This window comes from Vanacampus margaritifer, chromosome 11 (genome assembly GCF_051991255.1).
Source record: "Vanacampus margaritifer isolate UIUO_Vmar chromosome 11, RoL_Vmar_1.0, whole genome shotgun sequence".
NCBI lineage: Eukaryota > Metazoa > Chordata > Actinopteri > Syngnathiformes > Syngnathidae > Vanacampus > Vanacampus margaritifer.
Genome location: NC_135442.1, coordinates 23,899,992 through 23,920,718, shown reverse-complemented (window position 1 = coordinate 23,920,718; position 20,727 = coordinate 23,899,992). Strand labels below are relative to the sequence as shown.

General features: G+C 41.2%; 1 protein-coding gene across 4 annotated transcripts in view; it reads right to left on the bottom strand.

The window, feature by feature from the left end:
• The window catches only part of lmln (leishmanolysin-like (metallopeptidase M8 family)), an 88,815-nt gene that overhangs the window by 64,919 nt on the left and 3,169 nt on the right, over positions 1 to 20,727 (bottom strand). For all 4 annotated transcript variants that reach the window (XR_013295848.1, XR_013295849.1, XM_077579248.1 and 1 more), the window contains exons 3-5: positions 10,907 to 10,937; positions 7,861 to 7,943; positions 5,359 to 5,476 (exon numbers count right to left, since the gene is read on the bottom strand). Coding sequence is in view for 2 of the 4 variants with exons in the window: in XM_077579248.1 (XP_077435374.1) it covers positions 5,359 to 5,476; positions 7,861 to 7,943; positions 10,907 to 10,937 (232 nt within the window). In the remaining 2 variants the exon portion in view is untranslated. The remainder of the gene's footprint in view (positions 1 to 5,358; positions 5,477 to 7,860; positions 7,944 to 10,906; positions 10,938 to 20,727) is intronic.

The window sequence follows — 20,727 nt, the reverse complement described above, 5'->3', positions numbered from 1 at the left end:
CGAAGTTGGAAGCGTTGACGCGGTGGCTATGATCACGTCATAAAGCCTCACCGGCTAGCGATGCTAATGCCGGAAAACGCGGAGCACAACCGAGCACTTCTGCTCAGGCGGACGTTCAATCGGACGACGAAGAGTGCCCCGAGTCCAATGCATATTCATCGGAAGAGTGGGTACAGAGGCAACATGGCCAAACACACACTGCAGTATATACTTGCTATTCCCCGGAAAAAAAAAGCCAGCAAAAAAGTGTAGCGTCTGTACGCGAAGGGGCCATCACAGTAAAACTAATCTGTTGTGCAAATCCTGCTGCGTCCCCTTGCACGCAGGGGTGTTACAAAAAGAAAAACTGTATTTGAAACATCCACACAATTGTAAATAGTACCACGGTTGCACACATTTGTAAATAGTTTGCCAAATTGTTTTGTCAAATTGTTACACTGTTGAATGTAAATAAACATATTTTGCTATCAAAGAACACTTTTTCATTGTTGGTGGTAGTGTTTTACAGAAGTAAAGCACTGTTTAGGTGTTTGTGGCATCATTCATGGAAAAAAAAGGTGTCAAATTCACTAGAGTGCATGAAATAATATCGTTTCACAAAAAGCTTGATTTCTCCGTATTTTGTTTCAAAACGGAGCATTTGGGTGAAACTAACCATTTTCTATTGTTGATTACTGAAAAACGGAATAAGGTAGAAACAAACTTTCATTTGGTAGTATGTGTGTTTCCATAGTCCAAACACAAAATTTTCTGTGGACCTTGAAAGATCAGTCAAAATGCTTAAATCGGCTGGCACCCACGGCATCCCTTTTATGAAAACATCTGGCAGTCAAAGAGTTAATGAGTCAATTATTAATTAAATAATTAACAATTATTGATTTAATAATTAATTGGACCGATTTCCTTTACATAATGGTGCCCTTTGGTGAGGCTTGATTTAAGTTACATATTTTGTGAAACACACACGTAACAATCTAGAAAAACAGCTTAGTGCAGTTTTATTTTCTCTCTTGGGAAAGTTCAGCTCATTTTCATTGCAACCGAATTAAAACTTAACGCTAGAGCCAATCCGTTGTATATAAGGAGTCTATTTGAAGTGATAAATAATAGTCTAATGACTAGTTATCAAAAAGGGAATATATTTGTCGACTACGTGAATGTTACACACACAAAAAGGGGAAGAGTAACTATCATTCTGATTGGGTTAAAATTACATTCCAAACCTCATGCGGCGCAATCAGCTTAGCTACCTGATTACGTTACAAGCCTTTAGGCTGAGGAAATAGTTCTTAGTGCATGAAATTCTGCATTGAGACCATTGAGTCACAGCACACTTTCCAAGAGGTGTTAGTTAGACTCCCTTTGTAGAGTTAGCATTTTAGAGCACATCGTGCTAAAACTGCTAGCCTTTTGTGTGTAAAGCACACGTGTTAAGATACGCCATCTTTTTAGGCGTATTCTTAACTCAACTGGAATTCAGGGTAACACCCCTGAAACCAGTCGACCAATGAACAAAGTTGAGGGGCGGGCCCGAAAAGCCAAACCCCCGAGCGCTCCTCATTTGACGTGTGGCCTCAGAGAGGACCACATCTCAGCAAGCGACCCCCACTGAGAGCTCACTGTCTACCTAATTCAGAAGTCTACTGTTTGCTTAATATTTACATTGCTACAGTGCCAAAAGTTGCCAACGCACAGCGAAATCAACTCACGTGTGAGAACAGACACCAACGTCGCATTCAAAGCACTTTATAATTTAAATAATCAAGTTAACGGGATTTTAAACTAATCAAGGGATTAAATTACTACTGTATCATCTTAACCCCTGGGCGTTATTTGACAATTTTTTGCCTTTTTGTTGGTTCTGACCAAGCCATTTCATAATAAAATAATGCCCAGGGGTTAATCTGTGATTTTCATTAGATTCAAGACATTTTGAAAAAGCATTTCCGCGTCTTTTACAACACTTTTAAACATTACATAATATTTTTCCGCTCCTGTGTCACCGTGTGTTAACGCTCTGATTTTAGAGTGAATATTTGTATACGTTTTGCGCTTTTGAACCGTCATTAATTCTGATGTGTTTAATGAATTAACATTCTTGTAGTATTTTCCCCTGCCTCTCGACGTGAGTTTACTACAGAATACATTGGGAATGAAACCGTGAAAATTAAAACCTTTCCGCCGTTTTTGGTCCTTGATTCATTTAAATTATAACCACTAGCTATCATCTGTATGAAGTGAATTTAACGTGTTTTGACAGATTGACGCACTCGCGCTCAATTTACGGTATCAATTTACGGTTGACATTCATTGACAAAGTTTAGTTAGAGTGTCTTGCTAACAACTTTGCTTACAAATTGCTACGGTTTTAAACTTGCTTAAGACATTTAAACGTGCAAAGCTTACTTAAAAAATTGTGATGAACCCCACATGGAAGAAGAGGTACAAACCCTCTTTGTGAACAACCTCCGCCTAGAGCTACGCGAAGTTGCGTCAAAGGCCTATGTGTTTTTACGCAAAAGCGCTGCTAAATCAGTGAAACCCTCTGTTGACCATGTTGCAGGTGATTCTGGGAAAGTCCAACGACAGTCAGCCGACTCACTACAAAGCGACGACAACCACGCCGTTCCAGCCTCAAAATGGTTCTAATCGGCCTGCACGGACGTGTCATAGCTCCAGCCGCAGCTGTGAACGGGAGAAACCCTTTGCAAAAACAAAACCTTGCAAAAGGAAACCTCCTCGCACAAACAGTCCTCAGGAGCCCCCATTCAAGTTAGGTAACTCCTCAATTGACAGCAAAATCTGTGGGCTCCGCAAGTTGTCCAATGACAGTCAGCCGACAGCCGTCAATCAGACACCAGCTCTTGCAGTCAAGCTGGCCACAGCAAATTCCTTGTCTTCCGCCAATGCACCTGTTACCCAGTCAAATCACCCATTCAAACAACTTTTAGGTAACCTCAAGATTAAAGGTGCATCGCGTAAATTGTATTTGAGGACCACACTTAAACGAACATTAGGCTATGACGCCTTGGTTGATTGCAGTGCTGATAGCATAATGTCCTACACACTCTTCAACCAACTTCAAGCCATGCTACAGAACAGTGGCCGCCTCAACCACTGCTCATTGGACATGAGTGCATTTGCATTGACAAACACCCATCTAGACTCCATGGTAACGTTACTCTGGACGATTATACCACACAAACTGGTCCACCCTGTGTACGTGTCTTTTGTGGAATCAGTCCCTCTCCTCCTTGGTCAGGATCTGCTGGTCCGTTTCAAGCCCCTGATAGATTACGACCGACGCAAAATTTGGTCATAGGTGCAGCAACCTATGCCTGCAGCTCCACTGACCAAAACAACTGCAAATTGTTACGCGGCAAGTCTAACAGAGCCTTCTTGTGAACTTGTCCTGAAGGTACAAAACCCACATCAGGACACCCACCTGACTCAAGGGGACGCCACACCTGTTGTCCCCAATGTGCCCACAAGAAGTCACCTTTACAACACCGGCTCTCCCCTCTACCAAGTTGACCAGTCCACTCAGGGTGTGCAACTCTGCCACCTTATGGAATGTAACTCTGAGCTACACATGACACAAATTGAGGTCGCCTCACTTCTGAAGCAAACCATTCAGCTTCACCGCAGACTCTGAACTTGAAATTGCACTTGAAAATGTCATCTAACAACCCCACCAACACAGGTGGTGGTTGTTCTTTGCAATCTTTTTGGCGCGTTGTGCTTATTTTTGAGCAATTTTTTCCCCACCTATCAGCCCGCCCTTGCAAAACAGCCTGCCTTTCTTTCCCCACGCTGTCACACGTGCAGTTCTTCTTTTGGACCACGTCAGCCTTTGTGCTCGGCAACACTTACGCGACTTCAATGAACTTGCAGTCCATTTATCCTCTCATGCTTTTGCTCATGTGGTGGCTCACCATCGCCGCGTACCTTTCTATTCCGACCTAGCAACGGTTCACCTGTTAATGCCTAGACATTCGCTTTTGGTTGTCACCTTTTCCTTCCTGTCATGGACTTTCTTATTGCGCCTCCGCGGACCGCACACGTCTACCGTTCGTTGCTCCCCGTAGCCAAAAGGGGGGTCAGATCATCATACGCCCACGACACGCCACATATCTGTCAAATGGAGGCCATCACAACAGGACTGGACCGGCCAATCAGGTACAACTTCCACGACCTCACTTGGCTACAGTAGAGGGACGAACCTCGCCCATATCTGTTGACCATCATCAGCAGGTGCAAGATACACCTGCGATGCTTTCTGTTGCTCATCCACCAGATGACATGGAGCTCATAGCTCCCACCCATCAGGCACCTATGGGTGCATTTGCCTTACCAAATGATGCAGTAACCAAACGGTCCAACTCCAAGCAGTAGTTTCAGACACCCTGGCGCCTAATGGCTAATAAATTTGTGCTGCTGTTGTGCATGACCACGTTAATAACATATCTAAAATTGCTAGTGCTAAATCTAACCGCCGTCAATGCCATTGAATAACCAATTAAAGTTGTGCTTCATTCATTCGCATTTGCGTACTCACGCTTGAGACCATGTGCATAAATAAACAACCTAGGAAGTGTGCAGTGACTCAAGCGGACCTCAGCGGACTCCTCAAACGACTATAGCGATTGGTAAGAAATCTGTTTAGCTACTGCTTCTACTAGCTTCTTAGTTAAAATAAGAACTTTAACTGTTTAGTCTGTTACTTTAAACACCGTTAACTCAAAGATTGCGGCCGAGATTCCTTTTACCCAACAATGCATAGCAAACAAATGACTAATATACCGTCTCTCGACAAAACAACAAAAAGGACTACGCTTGTCCTCAATCTCCTTAGCATCACGCTAAGCCAAACCAAACCAACTACAAAACTTTTCGTTCCTTCTCGGTGTCCCAACCTGAGCACGCTCACACGCAAGGTGTGACCGCGCTGAGAATTGACAGGCTGCACTAAACTGTTTTATCAGCTGTGAGAACGTCTTCTCGGCCTGCATGCTGCTTTAACGCACCTCTTGTCCACCTTCCTCCTCTGGATCATGTCTACCAGCTCTCTACCTTTTCCTATCATAGTTCCAACATTCAAAGTCCCTACTCTCAGTCCTAGACTCTTGGTGTTCCTCTCCCGGCCTTAATCGGTTAAAATGAGACTGGTATTGGCACCGATACAATACCTGGTAACGGTAGTGCCACCACATTAGTTAAAGATACATTTCTTTGCCAAATAAATGGAAATCATGTTAGAAGTTGTAATGTCTGCTCCCTTGCAGCCAGAATCTCAATGGAACTGTCTGTATATTGCGCATGTGCTACTCAAAATGTTTAAATAATAATGCTGCTGACCTGCAAGTGGTGTTGGGGTACAATGACTGGGCCACAATAGGTGATGTCTGCACAGGCATTCTGGCAGTAGCGATGGGGGTCATCCCTCTTCTTCAAATACTGGTTGGTTGCACATCGTCTGTAGTAGAAAAGACTTAATTACATTCGTACATATATATTTTACAATATAGTCAAATCTTTATTTATATTTGATATGCTCAAAAAGCAACACAAAGTGTTTCACAAAAAAAATGGTAAATGACACAAACAACAGTCCTTACCCACCTGCACCCTCTGAAACCCTAGGACACCCAACGCATACACTACTCACAAAAAGGTCACATTAAGTTCACCTGTAAAGGTATGAATGCATTTTAGGCTCGTCCTGAAATTTCACCCACGAGCCGAATATCCCTAACATTTTGTGAGTAGTATATGTAAAAGTAATTACAGTTTAAAAAAACATGGCAGCTGAGTGTAACAGTTTATGTATTTGCGCCGAACCGAATGACGAATACGTGAGTTCATTGCAGTACCTGCAATCCAAACCAGGTGGTGGTTGTGCACCAACTGACACCTGGTGTGTTACCGCAACTCAGCAAAAAAGTTGGCGTCATGGCGAGTTCAGACAGGAGATAGAAGACCCACCCGCGTCATTTAAATCAGCGGTGTGGGAAAACTGTGGCTTCCCTGTGGACTATAACGGTGACGGCATGCAAGTAGTGGATTGGACGAGGACAGTGTGTCGGCGTTGTTAGGTAATTGTGCATGGAAACACATTGAACATGCTAGCGCATCTTAGACGGCATAACCCAGATGTTTCGGTCACCGAAGCCAGGCAAAAGAAAACAGTCCAACAAACTTATCTCCAATGTTTTTAAGAAGCCTCTCGATTTGAAAACAGACAGGGCCAAAGATATTACAGAAGCTATTGGCATATATATTTCAACAGCTATGTGCCCATATGCAGTAGTAGAGGACCCGGGCTTCAAGTATTTATTAAAAGTGCTGGAGCCTCGTTTCAGTGTCCCATCCCGTGCACACATAAGCCTCTCGGTGGTTCCTGCACTGCACGGGTGCACACGAGCAGTTGTTGAGCAGGAGTTGTCCGCTGTGCCCACTGTTGCACTAACAACAGATGGATGGACTTCCTGTGCCCCGGGGAAAGCTATCTCACAGTGACTGCACACTTCATCAACACTGAGTGGGAAATATTAAGTCCCGTTCTATTAACATGCCCTGGGTATAATCAGCACACGAGCACCCACCAGGCTCAGAAGCTAAAAGAGGCAGTAGCAGAGTTTAAACTCGAAAAGCCCAGAATCATTGCAGCAACCACAGACAATGCAAGAAATATTATTAAACCTGTCAGGGAAGCATAACTTGGTCCACAAATTGGATGTTTTGCTCTTACCTTAAACTTAGCATCACAGAGAGCAGGTATCCCGACTCTTTGGGAACATATGAAGAGCTGTTTTATTTTTCCATCACAGTACAATGGCTGCACATATTTGGGGAGCAGAAACAGGAGATTCTTCACTTGCCAAAACACCATCTCATCATTGATGTAGCCACATGCTGGAATTCCAGCTATGAGATAATTGAGAGGTATCTTGAACAGCAATTGGCTGTTTACTACGCTACGGGCCCTAAAGAACATGGAGATTGCCAATTTTACTGACCAGGAGGTTAGTGTTGCGGAGAGTGGGATTGAGATTCTGAAGCCCCTGAAAACAGTCACTACAATAATGAGCACCAAAACTACACCATAAGTTTCGATGATCCTACCACTTCAAACAATGATCTTGAAATCTATGCCAAGCCATTAGTGAAAATCTGAAAAACAGACAATTTGGACCCAGAACTGCATAACTTTCTTCACAAGTGCACTGCTCTGGATCCGAGGTTCACACTTCCTCACTTGGACCCTGCCTGCCATCAGAGAGGTTCCGAGTAAAGCAGAAATGCTTATGTAGCCAGGGATCGGTCCGCCAAGGTCCCCACCCTTGGCTGCCCTTTGGCCCCTCCCACCGGTGGTGAGCCCATAGGAAGAGGGAAAAAAAACTGGCACCCTTGAACAAAAATTAACTGTGTTTAAAATGGTTCATTGGTCGCAGAATGAGCTTGTTCCACAGACAACACGACCCGACAAATCCCCAAAATATTTTCTGATCGGATCTGCACGATTCACGTAGGTGACCTATTTGGGTTTCAAAACAGCAAACTTTACCGAAAGGTGAGGGATTTTCATGCCTGTTTCATGCATGATTAGTGCAGCCCTGGGCTAAACGGAGTGGAGTGGTGTGATGCTGTTTGAGGCAAGTGGAAGAGTGGCAATAGATGCACGACTGGGGATGCAAGGCAGTCTCCATTTGCCCAAGTCACATTTGGGAGGGGGGATCATCAGTATCATCTCTCGGAACCCAATGAGACAACTTTAGGTTGCCAGCCAATCGTAGGGCACACATAGATAAACAACCATTCACAATCACACAAAGGGACAATTTTAGAGTGTTTAATTACCTGTTAAGAAGAATCGGGCCGACCCTGCGTCTCACAACGAAGGCTTTCTGCATGTAGTCAATTGCCTGGGGAAACAACTTGTCCTAAGGGGAACACAATTGGAGATATATGGAGGGTACTGGTGCTGGTGAGAAAATTAGAATGAGTAGAAAAAAATTCTAATTTGAATATTTTATTTCAAAAAGTTAAACTTGCATGTTGCATTAGCTTAAAACACATCCGTCCGTTTTCTTAACCGCTTATCCTCACAAGAGTCGCGTGGGTCGCTGGACCCTATCCCAGCTGGCTTCGGGCAGTAGGCAGGGTACAGCCTGAACTGGTTGCCAGCTAATCGCAGGGCACACAGAGACGAACAACGATCCACACTCAAAATTACACTTATGGACAATTTGGAGTGTTCAATTAACCTGCCATGCATGTCTTTGGAATGTGGGAGGAAACCGGAGTACCCATAGAAAACCCAAGCAAGCACGGAAAGAACATGCAAACTCCACACAGGAAGGCCGAAGCCCGGACTCGATCTCACGTCCTCTGCACTGGGAGGTGGACGTGCTAACCAGTCAGCCACCGTGCCGCCCTCAAAACACACAAAGTGAAATATGTCAAGTCTTAACTCATTCACTCCCAGCCATTTTCAATGACGCAACCCCCTTTACTCCCGGGTGTTTTACTGGATTTTGACAAATTTTGCAAGGCCCACAGAATATTGTTATAAAAACATGGAACCGACTAAAAGAAAGATTAGTCAGTCTCTTCTTTCATTCGAAAAAAGTATATTTCTATCTGTTTCTGTTTTGCAGCAATTAGAATACAGCTACCGTATTTTCACAACTATAAGGCGCACTTTAAAGTCTTACATTTTCTAAAAAATTAACAGTGCGCCTAATACCGACTGTGTGGGAGGACCTGCCGTAACATATTGCTCATATACAAGAAAGCTGGACCTGACTGAGGACAGACATGAGAGCACAGAAGAGTCAACTTAGTAGCGAGTTCTCCAGCCCCTCCTCACCCTCTCCCTCCCTACCCAACTCTTCCCTTGTTATATACGTCAAGTACAACTGAACTCACTGTTTATATTGTTACTTCAACCGAACTCAGTTTTGTTCCGCTCGCTGCCTTTTTAAAAACATGCACTAGCACTAGCATATTATTTAGCATAATAGCATGCTACCATATTAAAGTTAAAATACCATTGATTGTCACACCCAATTAAGTGGGGTGAAATTCGTTCTCCGCATTTGACCCATTCCCTGAGGGAGCGGTGAGCAGCAGGGGCTGCGCTCGGGAATCATTTGGTGATCTAACCCCCCAGCTCGCGTATGTTTAACCGTGCCTGCATCCAATAGTGCGGTGCGCCTTATGTGTCTGGAAGTCTGTCACACGGCTTATGATACGGCCTTATGATCGTGAAAATACGGTAAGTTTCACCATTATTCACAAATCTGTTTGAAACAGTGGGGAAAATAGCTTTTTGCAACATGGCCCTGGTTGATTTCTTATACTCTGCTGCCACCTGCTGGCCGTTTTTGTAATAACTACTATTGCTTCAAGCATTCTCTTTAGTTCAGAGGCCACATCAATGCCTTCTGTATGCTCTAGCATAAAACAAAAAACAAAACAACAAACGTATAAATACGTTTTTGGGAGCAAATTAATTAATTTGTTTCAATTTTGATGATTATGGCAGAAAGATAAAACATTAAAAGTATGATGTTTCACAAAATTAGAATTTAATTTCATTTAATTTATTTCAGGCAACAACTTACAGTTGAACACAAGAAACAATTCATACTGTACTTTTATACCATGAACAATATATGTGACAGGAAAAAAAATTAAGAAAAGGAAAAAATAGGATTTTGCTTGAAAGGGAGTGGGGAGAAGAACATTTATTTAATCACACGCCCATATCTAATCTATAACACATTACAGTATTGCTATCTTAAGACAACAGTTTAAAGGGGCATGATGTAAGTTTCTGAGTTTGTGCAGATTTGTTGACCCCTCTGGCGAAAAGCGGAATGGAACCAGCGATGTGCACGCGCCCATACGAGCAAACCTACACGTTAATTGAACAAACGTCAGCATGGAGCGCAACACCTTTATCAGAGGCTTAATAATGTCTATAGTTCGAGGTAAGAAACATATCAATCTGCAAGTTATTTTGTTACCAAACAAGTCGGCTTTGCTGGCCACTTACATTGGTTTACAGCATGCAACATTTCAGCCCTCAGGCATTCACCAGGCAAAATGCCAAGACTAGTTAGTGTACGGTAGTGTTATTCGGCATTGTTCATCATAAATAGACCCTATTGCATTTTCGTGACGAGGTTTTACCTTTCTAGCAAGAAGAAAGCAAGCTGTGGGTCCCGTTTCATCCTGAGAGTAGCTCTTAGGTCTCTCCATCTGTTGTTCCATTATTGATCCGCATCCTCCCCGTGACGTATGTCTGTCAGTTTTGCACTTTTTGTAACACTAGACAGGATTTTTGCTGCCTGTGAATAATCGCGAGAGCTACCGCGGAGAATTGCGAGAGAGCAGATCAGGCAGATTTGTACCCAAATCCCACATCATTATTTGACTCCATTGTGCAATACAGGGTTGAGAGGATTACTTTTAAAATATATTCCGTTATAGTTACAAGTTAACTGCTAAAATTTTTAGCAAGTAACATAATCCAAGTACCATAATATTAAAGTACTGTAACTTCATTACTTTTGGATTAAATATGTTCATGATGACAAAACAAAAAAATTAATATCACCACAGTATATATTTCTATACAGTGCGCCCCTGCTATTTGCGGGTGATAGGGACACAAGCAGCTTACAAGTTGCAGAAATCCGAGTATAATTTACACCAATTAAAATGCATTTATAAATAGGTTGATTGATTGATTGAAGTCCATACATTGTTTTCGAACTGTCAATGAAAGCAACCACACGTCACAGACAGACAGCCACATGTATGTATGAATGTTCATGGGCATGCATGTGTGCATGCATGTACTTGTACTTGTACTTGTACATGTGATACTTCTTACCTTCACCAGTCTTCTCTTGATTGCAGGGAGCCTGCAGGAAAACAACATTGTTAGAAAAATTTACATAAGTTATCCCATATTTACTCTTATAGTACTGTAAAGTTATCTGTGAAGAGAGCAGAGCCCCATGAGAAAGAGCATGGCTCATGCTCCTGCAGTTGCAAAACAGGAACTGTGCCCTTATCACAAGATAGTGGCTGAAACACTTTGCGGATGAACAGTTGAACTTTGACTGTTGAAACCTTCAGCGCCGAAGACAGACACGTCTGTATTATCATCTGCACAATGACTCATATCCGTGATGGTTGCTGCTGTGTTTTCCCCCAACCTTTAGAGCAGTAACCAGGGACCGCCCTAAAAGAAATAAAAAGAGAAGGCTTGACAGAACGTGCTACAGAGTGGTAGGAGATCGTAACTGTGCACATTTCTGTCCGTTCTCCTCGAGAGCAAAACAATAATCTAAGTCTCTTGTCTTCCTTGATTGTCTGTTTATTAAATGTTCTCGGTTGACTGAACTGGACAAACATCATTAGAGTCAAGTTAAATTACTTATTAGGCCCTGAGCAGCACTGCTGTGGGATCCCTCTTGTAATTGTAAGGGGGTGGGGGTGAACAAAAAACCCACAAAAAACCCTTCTTTACACACCATTTAACTCTGAAAACATTAAAATTACACTATGGGAGTTAAAATGAACGCCTACAAATTTAACTCAGCAATTTTAGCTCTCCAATTTTTGCTGCATAGTATTTATTGATGTTTCCTGTATCTAGACTGTGCTCCTGGTCCATTACAGAATGATATCAACAGCCTTCCTGTTGTTGATTATGAAGATGCTGTCCACATCGAGTAAAATAAACAAGGGATCTCATCAAACAGCCGGATTGCATCACATACAACTGCACAATAGGAGGTGGCTGAAGGATTTGGAGAAGTTGATAACACACAACAGGTAAGATGAAACAAAAGTAATGAGAATTTTCTCTACAGGATGCGGTCGCTGTTGCTCTTCCTTGTATGATGTGGGGGAAATAATCAGTTTCATTCATTTGTGCTGCTACGCTTTAATAGATATTACACAGTTGAATTTAATAACTGACCAACACCATAAAGAAGACTTTTTACGGTATAAATGACGGCGGACGCGGCCGATTTACCGGCTGCTAAGTTGGTAACGTACATAAATAACATTGCCAAGACTTGAGTGAAACTGCTAACTTCGATGGCATTTTGACCACACATAAAGGGGAAATAAATCCGAATTGTACAAACTTGTAAAGCCTTTGTATGATCAGATTTGAAAGCACTCACCCGTAACAGAGGCGGTAGCAGCACCTGAGCGCCGCAAAGTTGAAAAAAGAAAAAAACCCTACTGACACTTCATCAGCAATCCAACATGTCCACCTCGTGCATGTATATCATGTCCTTTTCATCAAAGTGACTGTCAATGTTCTTGGGCGGAAAATTGACGGATGCACGCTAGTTTTCGCCCTCCTCTCCAGCCTAATTAGTAGTAGGGATGCAACAATATCCAAACATCTCGATACGATATTATCAATATATGAAGGTTATAATACTATAATTATCACGATATTGTGAGGAGGTTGGCGATATAAAAAAGAGCTTACACAAATAAAGAAGCAAAATATTGTCCTCTTGTACATCATAGCAATGCATATAAACAACCTACAACGTCTAATAACAATTGATATTGAGGCACTTGCTAATGCAGGCACACGTTGAGTTCCTCCACATATTGACTCGGTTCATAAGCATATTACGTTCCCCTGCATCGAACCATTAGCGTGGATTTTAAACATAGAAGGGCCAAAACATGCCTTGTGAAAATTAAACTGCAGTAAAAAAGAAAAACTAGCCACCAGAGGGTGCTAGAACAGCACAAATAGAAATCAACGTGACTTTTTAAACAGATGTGCTACTTTTAATACCGTGACATGATGACGATATTGTGGCAGTTTTAATATATTGACATTGCGATGTTGCCGTTATCGTTACATCCCTAACTAACAGCTGCTAAGTTGCTAACGTACGTAAATAACACTGAAAGACTTGCGTCAAACTGCTAACTTGGATGAAATTTTGACCACACATAAAGGGGGGAAAAATCTGGATTGTATAAACTTGTAAAGCCTTTGAATGATCAGATTTGAAAGCACTCACAGGCAACAGAGGGGGTAATTCCATAGTTATCAGCGTCCCTAAATTGGAAAAAAAAAAAACTCCTGACACTTCATCGGCAATCCAACATGTCCACCTCGCGCATGTACAGTGCTGCTCAAAAGTTTGTGAACCCTGCAGGCATGGTCAGATTTTTGGTATAAAATATTAAAATAACCTTATTAAATGTTTAGTCATACCCAAATCTACAATGCTGACATTTAAAATGGACTTGAACAAAAAGAATGATAATATTGTCATTCATTCTTGAACAAAAGTTGTTGATTTAAGAAAAACTAAGATTTCATGGGTGCAAAAGTATGTGAACCTCTCACTTAATCAGACATTGCACTTTTTCCGATGAGAACTTCATCTAACACTTTTTTTTTGTGATTTATCAGTCTTTCACATCTACTTTTGACACTCTTTCTTGCAAAATGCATCCAGTTGAGAGAGGTTGGATGGGCGTCTAGCATAAACTGCCCGCTTCAGGTCCCGCCACAGTATTTTGAAAGAATTTAAGTCAGGATTTTGACTGGGCACATCTTCTACCAGGCTGAAACTTCACAAAGGATGGGTTCAGGTTATGTTCCAGGATTTCACAATATTCTTCTGAATTCATGATTCTTTGGATTATGTGGAATTGTCCAGGTCCTGAGGATGAAAAGCCAGCCCAGAATTTAACATTCTCACCGCCATGCTTCACTCTAGGGTGAAGGTTTTTTTTGCCGGTATGCAGTGTTGACTAAGTTTTTACCAAACATGACTGTTTTAGTTGTGACCAAACAGTTGAATTTTGGACTCACCTGTCCACAGAAGGGACTTCCAAAAAGTTTCAGTGTTGTCCACTTACTCTCTGGCAAAGTTGAGAAGGGCAGCTTTGAAAAGCCTTTCCATGAAAGCCTTGTCGATTCACTTTTCTTCTGATTGTTGAAGCATGCACAAGTGTCCCAGATGCAGCAGAAGAGGTCTGTAAATCCCTTGATGTGATGTTCGAGTTGGCTTTTTACCTAAATTATCATCTTTTTTGTGGTTCTTTCTGATATTTTAGAAGGTCGTCCACTTCTAGGCAGGATTGTAGTAATTTTCAGTGTTCTCTAGTTGCAGATGATCTGCTTCACAGTGGAATGAGGAAGCTCAATTTTTTTAGATGACTTTATAGCTTTTCCCAGACAGATGTGCTGTCACTACCCACTTCCTGAGGTCCCCTGAGATTGCTCTTCCTCTCAGCATGACTGACTTGTATGGGTTCACATGGGTAAGACTAAAGTGACGTGGTTTTGTCTGTTTCTGTCAGTGTTGCACAATTTCTTTGCTAAACCTCTGATTTCATTGGTACAAATCAGTGGTTAGTTTAGCTACCAATTTGTCCTACCTGATCCTATAACTGCTTGTTTTAAGCAATGCAGCTCAGGGTTCACTTACTTTTGCACCTACGTGAATTGACCAAAAACTCTTTTTAATTAAGTTTAGACTACACAAATGAAAAAAAAAAGAAAAAAGAACAATGCGTTAAATTGATAAACCTACACATTTTATTTCATATAAAATGTAATGGTTCAGATTGCCGGATTAATCGCCAACGCTCGCCGGCCCTGCCTGCTGGATTCATCACCGTCGCTCGCCGGGCTTGCCTGCTGGCCTCATCACCGCCGCCTGCCGGGCCTGTTCGCTGGCTCCACCACCGCCGCTGGCCGGGCATGCTTGCTGACTTTGTCATTGCCGCCTGTCGGGCCTGCTTGCTGGCTCTATCGCTGCTGCCTGTTTGCACTCCGTTGTCATTGCGGGACTCAGCGACAAACAACTGGGCCCCCAGTTGTGAAAGGTAGGCTTTCAAGATGCCGCCACGAAAGGCGGATCAGAAATCAGGCAAGGAGTTTGTCTCCATGACTCAAGTAAATGAACTAATGCAGCAGCAAAGGACATGTTCATAGCATTACTACAACAACAACAGGACAATTTTAAAAGTTTCGTATCGATAATTGTGGATTCAACAAACAACAGAATAGATGCACTCTTAAGGGAGATACAGGAGGTAAAAATAAGCTTACTATACACTCAAAAATAAGTGGACGATTTAAAAATGGACAAGGATAAACAGATGGAGCACAACAAAGTTATACAGTCGGATGTTTTCAAAGTATGTGATAGTATGCTGGTTGTCACTGACAAAATTGATTATTTGGAAGGACAGTCCAAGAGAAACAATTTAATCTTCGATGAAATTCCAGACTCACCAAAAGAGTCATGGACTGAGACGGAGGGAAAGGTTATGAAAGTGACAACTAAAAACCTAAAAATTCAGCAAACAGTTGAGATAGAAAGGGCCCATCGCACAGGATAATTTTGCGAGGACAGACAAGGAAGACCAAGGCCGGTGGTAGTGAAGCTGAAAAGATTTCAGGACAAATCAGTTATTTTACAAAAAGCTAAAAATCTTAAGGGAACAAAAAAATTAATGAACGAGGACCATACGAATGCTGTTAAAAGGAAAAGAAAAGAACTGAGGCCTGAACTGAGAGCTGCAAGAGAGAAAGGAGAAATTGCATACTTACGACATGACAAGTTGATTACTCGTGCTCGCATCAGTACACCAAAAGTCAGTAAAGGCAAATAAACCACAAAAGTATGAGAAATATACAATCTTCAGAGCATTCAATACAATAAACTCACTGTAGATGATGACAAAAATACACCACAAATACATATCAACAGCAGCACAGTAACACAAGGAGAAATTAACATGATGAACACAAATAATATGGACTAGAAAACATTTGAATACACTGACTACAAAACATTCGACCTTGAGAATAATTTGGACCCAATCGCTTCTACAAAAATGATTTCTACAGTTTCACTTGCAACTATTATATCAGAGGTGGGCAATCTCGGTCCTCGAGGGCTGGAGTCCTGCAGGTTTTGGAGGTTTCTCACTTCCAACACAAGCTGATTCCAATCAACAGGATCATTATCAGGCTTATGCAGAGCGTGCTGATGAGCTGATCATATATCAGCTGTGTTGAAGAAGGGCAACATGCAAAACCTGCAGGACTGCGGCCCTCGATGCCCACCTCTGTATTATATGGAAGATCAATTCAACAAAAATCTAAAAATGGAAAATGCACTTTCAATTATACATTTCAATTGTAGAAGTCTCTACAGAAATTAAAAAAAAAAAATCTAAAAATACCTGAATAAATTAAATTAATTCAAAAATAATTGCCATATCAGAAACATGGCTTGATAATGAAAAAATGAGTGACATGGGACTGGAAGGATATGAATTGTTTGCAACAAATAAGGAAAATAGAAGGGGAGGGGGTGTCGCAATATATGTAGACAAAGCTCTAAGAAGCAGTAAAAGTGAACATTTGTCTACCACCATTAATAACATAATGTTATGTTTAACCATTGAAGTACATATTAAAAATGCACCAAATGTCATTATAAGTTGTATGTATAGGACACCATGATCATGTCTTGACATATTTAATGAAAAACTAACAGATATTCTCAGTTACACAAATGATTACAAAAGAACACACAAATAATGTGTGGTGATTTTAACATTTATTTGTTAAATCCGAATAGGCATCAGAAAACAACTGATTTTATAAATACAATGTTTAGTAATAATTTATTCCCTGTAATTATGAAACCTAGCAGAATAACAATTGATACAGCTGCACTAATAGATAACATATTCATAAATAAAATTGACCATAAAATAGAAAGTGGACTTCTTATTATTGAAATAAGTGATCATCTTCCGGTCTTTCCAATCATCCAAGACTATTTTGATAAAAAATAAAATAAAACCAACAGTAACTTACACATCAGAAACAAGACTAAGAACACAAGGCCCTGTAAATTCAATTGAAATAGAAAGAGTGTATGAAAATAATTTTATTGGAGTAGTTATTGATGAAAAATTGTTGGAAGTCACACATAATGTCAAAAGGAAAATGTCAAAAATTATAGGGATACTCTCTAAAATTAAGGATGTCCTGAATAAGAAATCATTATACACATTATTACCATATCTGACCAATTGTGTGGAAATCTGGGGAAACGCATATAAAACAAAAAAAAAAGAGCCATAAAAAATTATTTATCGATCAAAATATACAGAACCAGCTCATTCTCTATTTATTAAATCAAATACAATGAAATTTTACAACTTAGTTGAATTTAAAATAGCACAAATAATGTATAAAGTACACGACAATCTACTCTGCTAGAGTACTCAGAAGCTGTTTGAAATTAGAGAGAGTCCTTATAATATAATAGGTACAAGTATCTACAAAAAAAATAAAACAAGAACAAATATTAAGCAAAGATGTGTTTTTGTAAAATATGATAATTTGTGGAATGAGTTAGGAACTGACCTGAAAAGATGCCAGTCACTTGCTGAATTAAAAAAATGTTTAAAAGCAAAGTTTTTTTTATAATTTTCTTTACTTACAACAGATATGAGCTGTTAAAATTGTACATATGCTGTAATTTCTTTGGATGTATCGGTATGATCCATCCATCAATCCATTTGCTACCGCTTATCCAGGGTCGGGTTGCGGGGGCAGCAGCTTTAGGAGGGAAGCCCAGACTTCCCTCTCCCCAGCCACTTTGACTAGCTCCTCTGATGGGATCCCAAGGCGTTCCCAGGCCAGCAGGGAGACATTGTCTCTCCAGCATGTCCTGGGTCGTCCCCAGGGTCTCCCGCCGGTGGGACATGCCCGAAACACCTCTCCAGGGAGGCTTCCAGGAGGCATCCGAACCAGTTACCCGAGCCACCTCAACTGGCTCCTCTCAACGCGGAGTTGCGGCTCAACCCTGAGTCCCTCCCGGATGACCGAGCTTCTCACCCTATCTCTAAGGGGGGAGAGCCCTGACGCCCTGCGGAGGAAACTCATTTTGGCCGCTTGTATCCGGAATCTTATTCTTTCGGTCACGACCCACAGCTCGTGACCATAGGTGCGGATGGGAACGTAGATCGACTGGTAAATCAAGAGCTTCACCTTTTGGCTCAGCTCCTTCTTCACCACAACAGACCAATACAGAGTCCGCATCACTGCAGACACTGCACCGACCCGGCTGTCGATCTCCTGCTCCATCCTGCCCTCACTCGTGAACAAGACTCCAAGATACTTGAACTCCTCCTCTTGGAGCAGGACCTCATCCCCGACACGGAGAGACCACGCCACCCTTTTCCAACTGAGGACCATGGTCTCGGATTTGAAGGTGCTGAACCTCATCCCAACCGCTTCACACTCGGCTGCGAACCGCTCCAGTGAGAGTTGGAGATCGCGGCTTAATGAAGCAAACAGCAAAACATCATCTGCATAAAGCAGAGATGCAATACTGAGGCCACCAAACCGGACCCCCTCAACGCTTCGGCTGCGCCTAGAAATTCTGTCCATAAAAGTTATGAACAGAATCGGTGACAATCGGTATCGGCATGAGTGTAATGAAAATTGTATATGCAAGTATGAGGATATGATTTATAAATGTATTATGGTATATGCCTATGAATTTCATGTGCATATGTCGCTGGCAAATGTGCGTATGTTAAAGTGCACTCATATATATGACTAGGTTTATACATTTCCTTTTGTTGAAATACATTAACCTTATAATTTTATCAACATAAAACGAATAAGGGGTAGGACTAGATAAGTTTTTAACTTCCTCCTACCCTTTTTGAACATATAAACTCTTTTCTTTCTCCCTATTCTTGTTTTTTTTTTTTTTTGCTTCAACTTATATTTTAAACTTGTAATGTGTTTTGTGTTTTCTTAATAAACCATAACAAAGTAACTGTCAATGTTCCTGGGCGGAAAGTTGACGGATAAACGCTAGTCATCAAATCCACACCGTTATAGCCTATTAACGCTGCGCCAATATTTTCCTACCGGAGGGGGGGCGTGTTCAGAGAAAATCACGTGACGTCAGGATCTTTATTGCTGAAAAACGGAAACAGATACAAATATACGTTTTTTCCTGATGAAAGAAGAGACTAATCTTTTCTTGGTGGATTCCATGTTTTTATAGCAATAGAACCCAATATTCTGTGGGCCTTGCAAAATCAGTCAAATTCCAGTGAAACACCCGGGACCGAAGAGGGTTGCTTCAGTGAAAATGGCTGGGAGTGGATAAGTTAAATTAGTGCGAAAGTAAAATAAAAATAGAATATACTAAAATAGCAATTAAAAATAAACATGCCATTTCTGGACAAATTGAGTGTGAATGCTGAAAGCTGAATGCAATTATTTGAATGCATGTGGAATGCTTTGTAATAATAATTTTTGTGTTCAGCACCCAGTCCCACGCAGTCCCTGTACCTCTTTCATTTGTTTCTTTTTAGTCCGTTGTCTTTCATTTAGTGCACCATTTGCCATAGTTCGTTTCTCCGTCTATTAGCCACTATTCGTTCGTGTGTTCGCCATAACAAATTTCCTATTTGTGCAGGTACACCTGGTCGACAGGTAGACCCCTAGTGGTGCTGACACCCTTGCCTCTCTGCCCTCTCTCAAAAAAAGCGACCTTTGGAAAGTTTTAAAAAAAAATTTTTTTTTTTAAATAAACAGTTTACTGAGGACAGGCCAATATTGACACAATCTTTTAGAAGAGCTGCACGATTAAATGTGTGGGTCAAAAAAAAAAAAACGATACGTGCAGCACACACCCGACCTAGCTGTCTCTCTCTTTGTCACGTGAACGCAGACTGTAATAAGCCATGCGGTCTCGGTCGCATGCATACGCATCTCTTCCGCTGCTGCTGCTCCACCCTAGCCAGGTAACTGTGTTATACGTCCAGTTTGTTTGCCCTCTATTCTCTACTTACACTCGTTTTGTTGTGAAGTAGCACAAACAGCTGAGTATAAATTAGCTGAATGGCCACCTAATTAGCTAGTTTAACGCTATATGCTAATCCATTATAGATAACGTGATGACCACCACAGGGTACAACTATATGACAGTGAAAAGAAACTCTCTGGTCCATGCTTTGAAAATTTTTTGACTTTGGATCATTGTAATTTGATTTGTGGGGATTATTTTTAATTCAAAACGTGATGAACTGTCGTTTGTGTCTAGTTTGTATTATGCTAGTAGTTACAGGCAAAATCAATCCAATACGTCGTTGGTGGTCGAAGCATTTGCATGGATTTGCAATGTGGAAATATCAGAAGTGTCCGGATGTTTGGAATTGTTAATTGCCAGTGAAAAATACCATTTTGCCTTCTGGTAATAACAACAGTCAGTCTTATTCATTCTCATGTCCTTGGTCTGTTTGGTTACAATTGGTCTATTTATTTACTAATTGTAGCATAATGCCTAGACAGGAGAAGCTGAAAAGGGAAAAAGAAAAGGGGCTATACAGCAAGCAGCCAAGGGAAGCATCTCTCTGCGCTTTTGGATGAAACCAAAGACACATGAAGATGAAAGGTCAGACTCAGAGTCAAGGCCCGAAAGAGTCATGTTAACAAGTAGCACCTTTTAAAGCTCCCATTTTAAATTTGATTTGCTACTTAAGGTTAATTTTATTGAAAAATCTTAAAAGCTGTTCACATTTTATTTTTAAGTAGTTTGTACTAAATCAGCAGGCATGAAACTATTATTAGCTAAATTATTAGCTATTATTTTG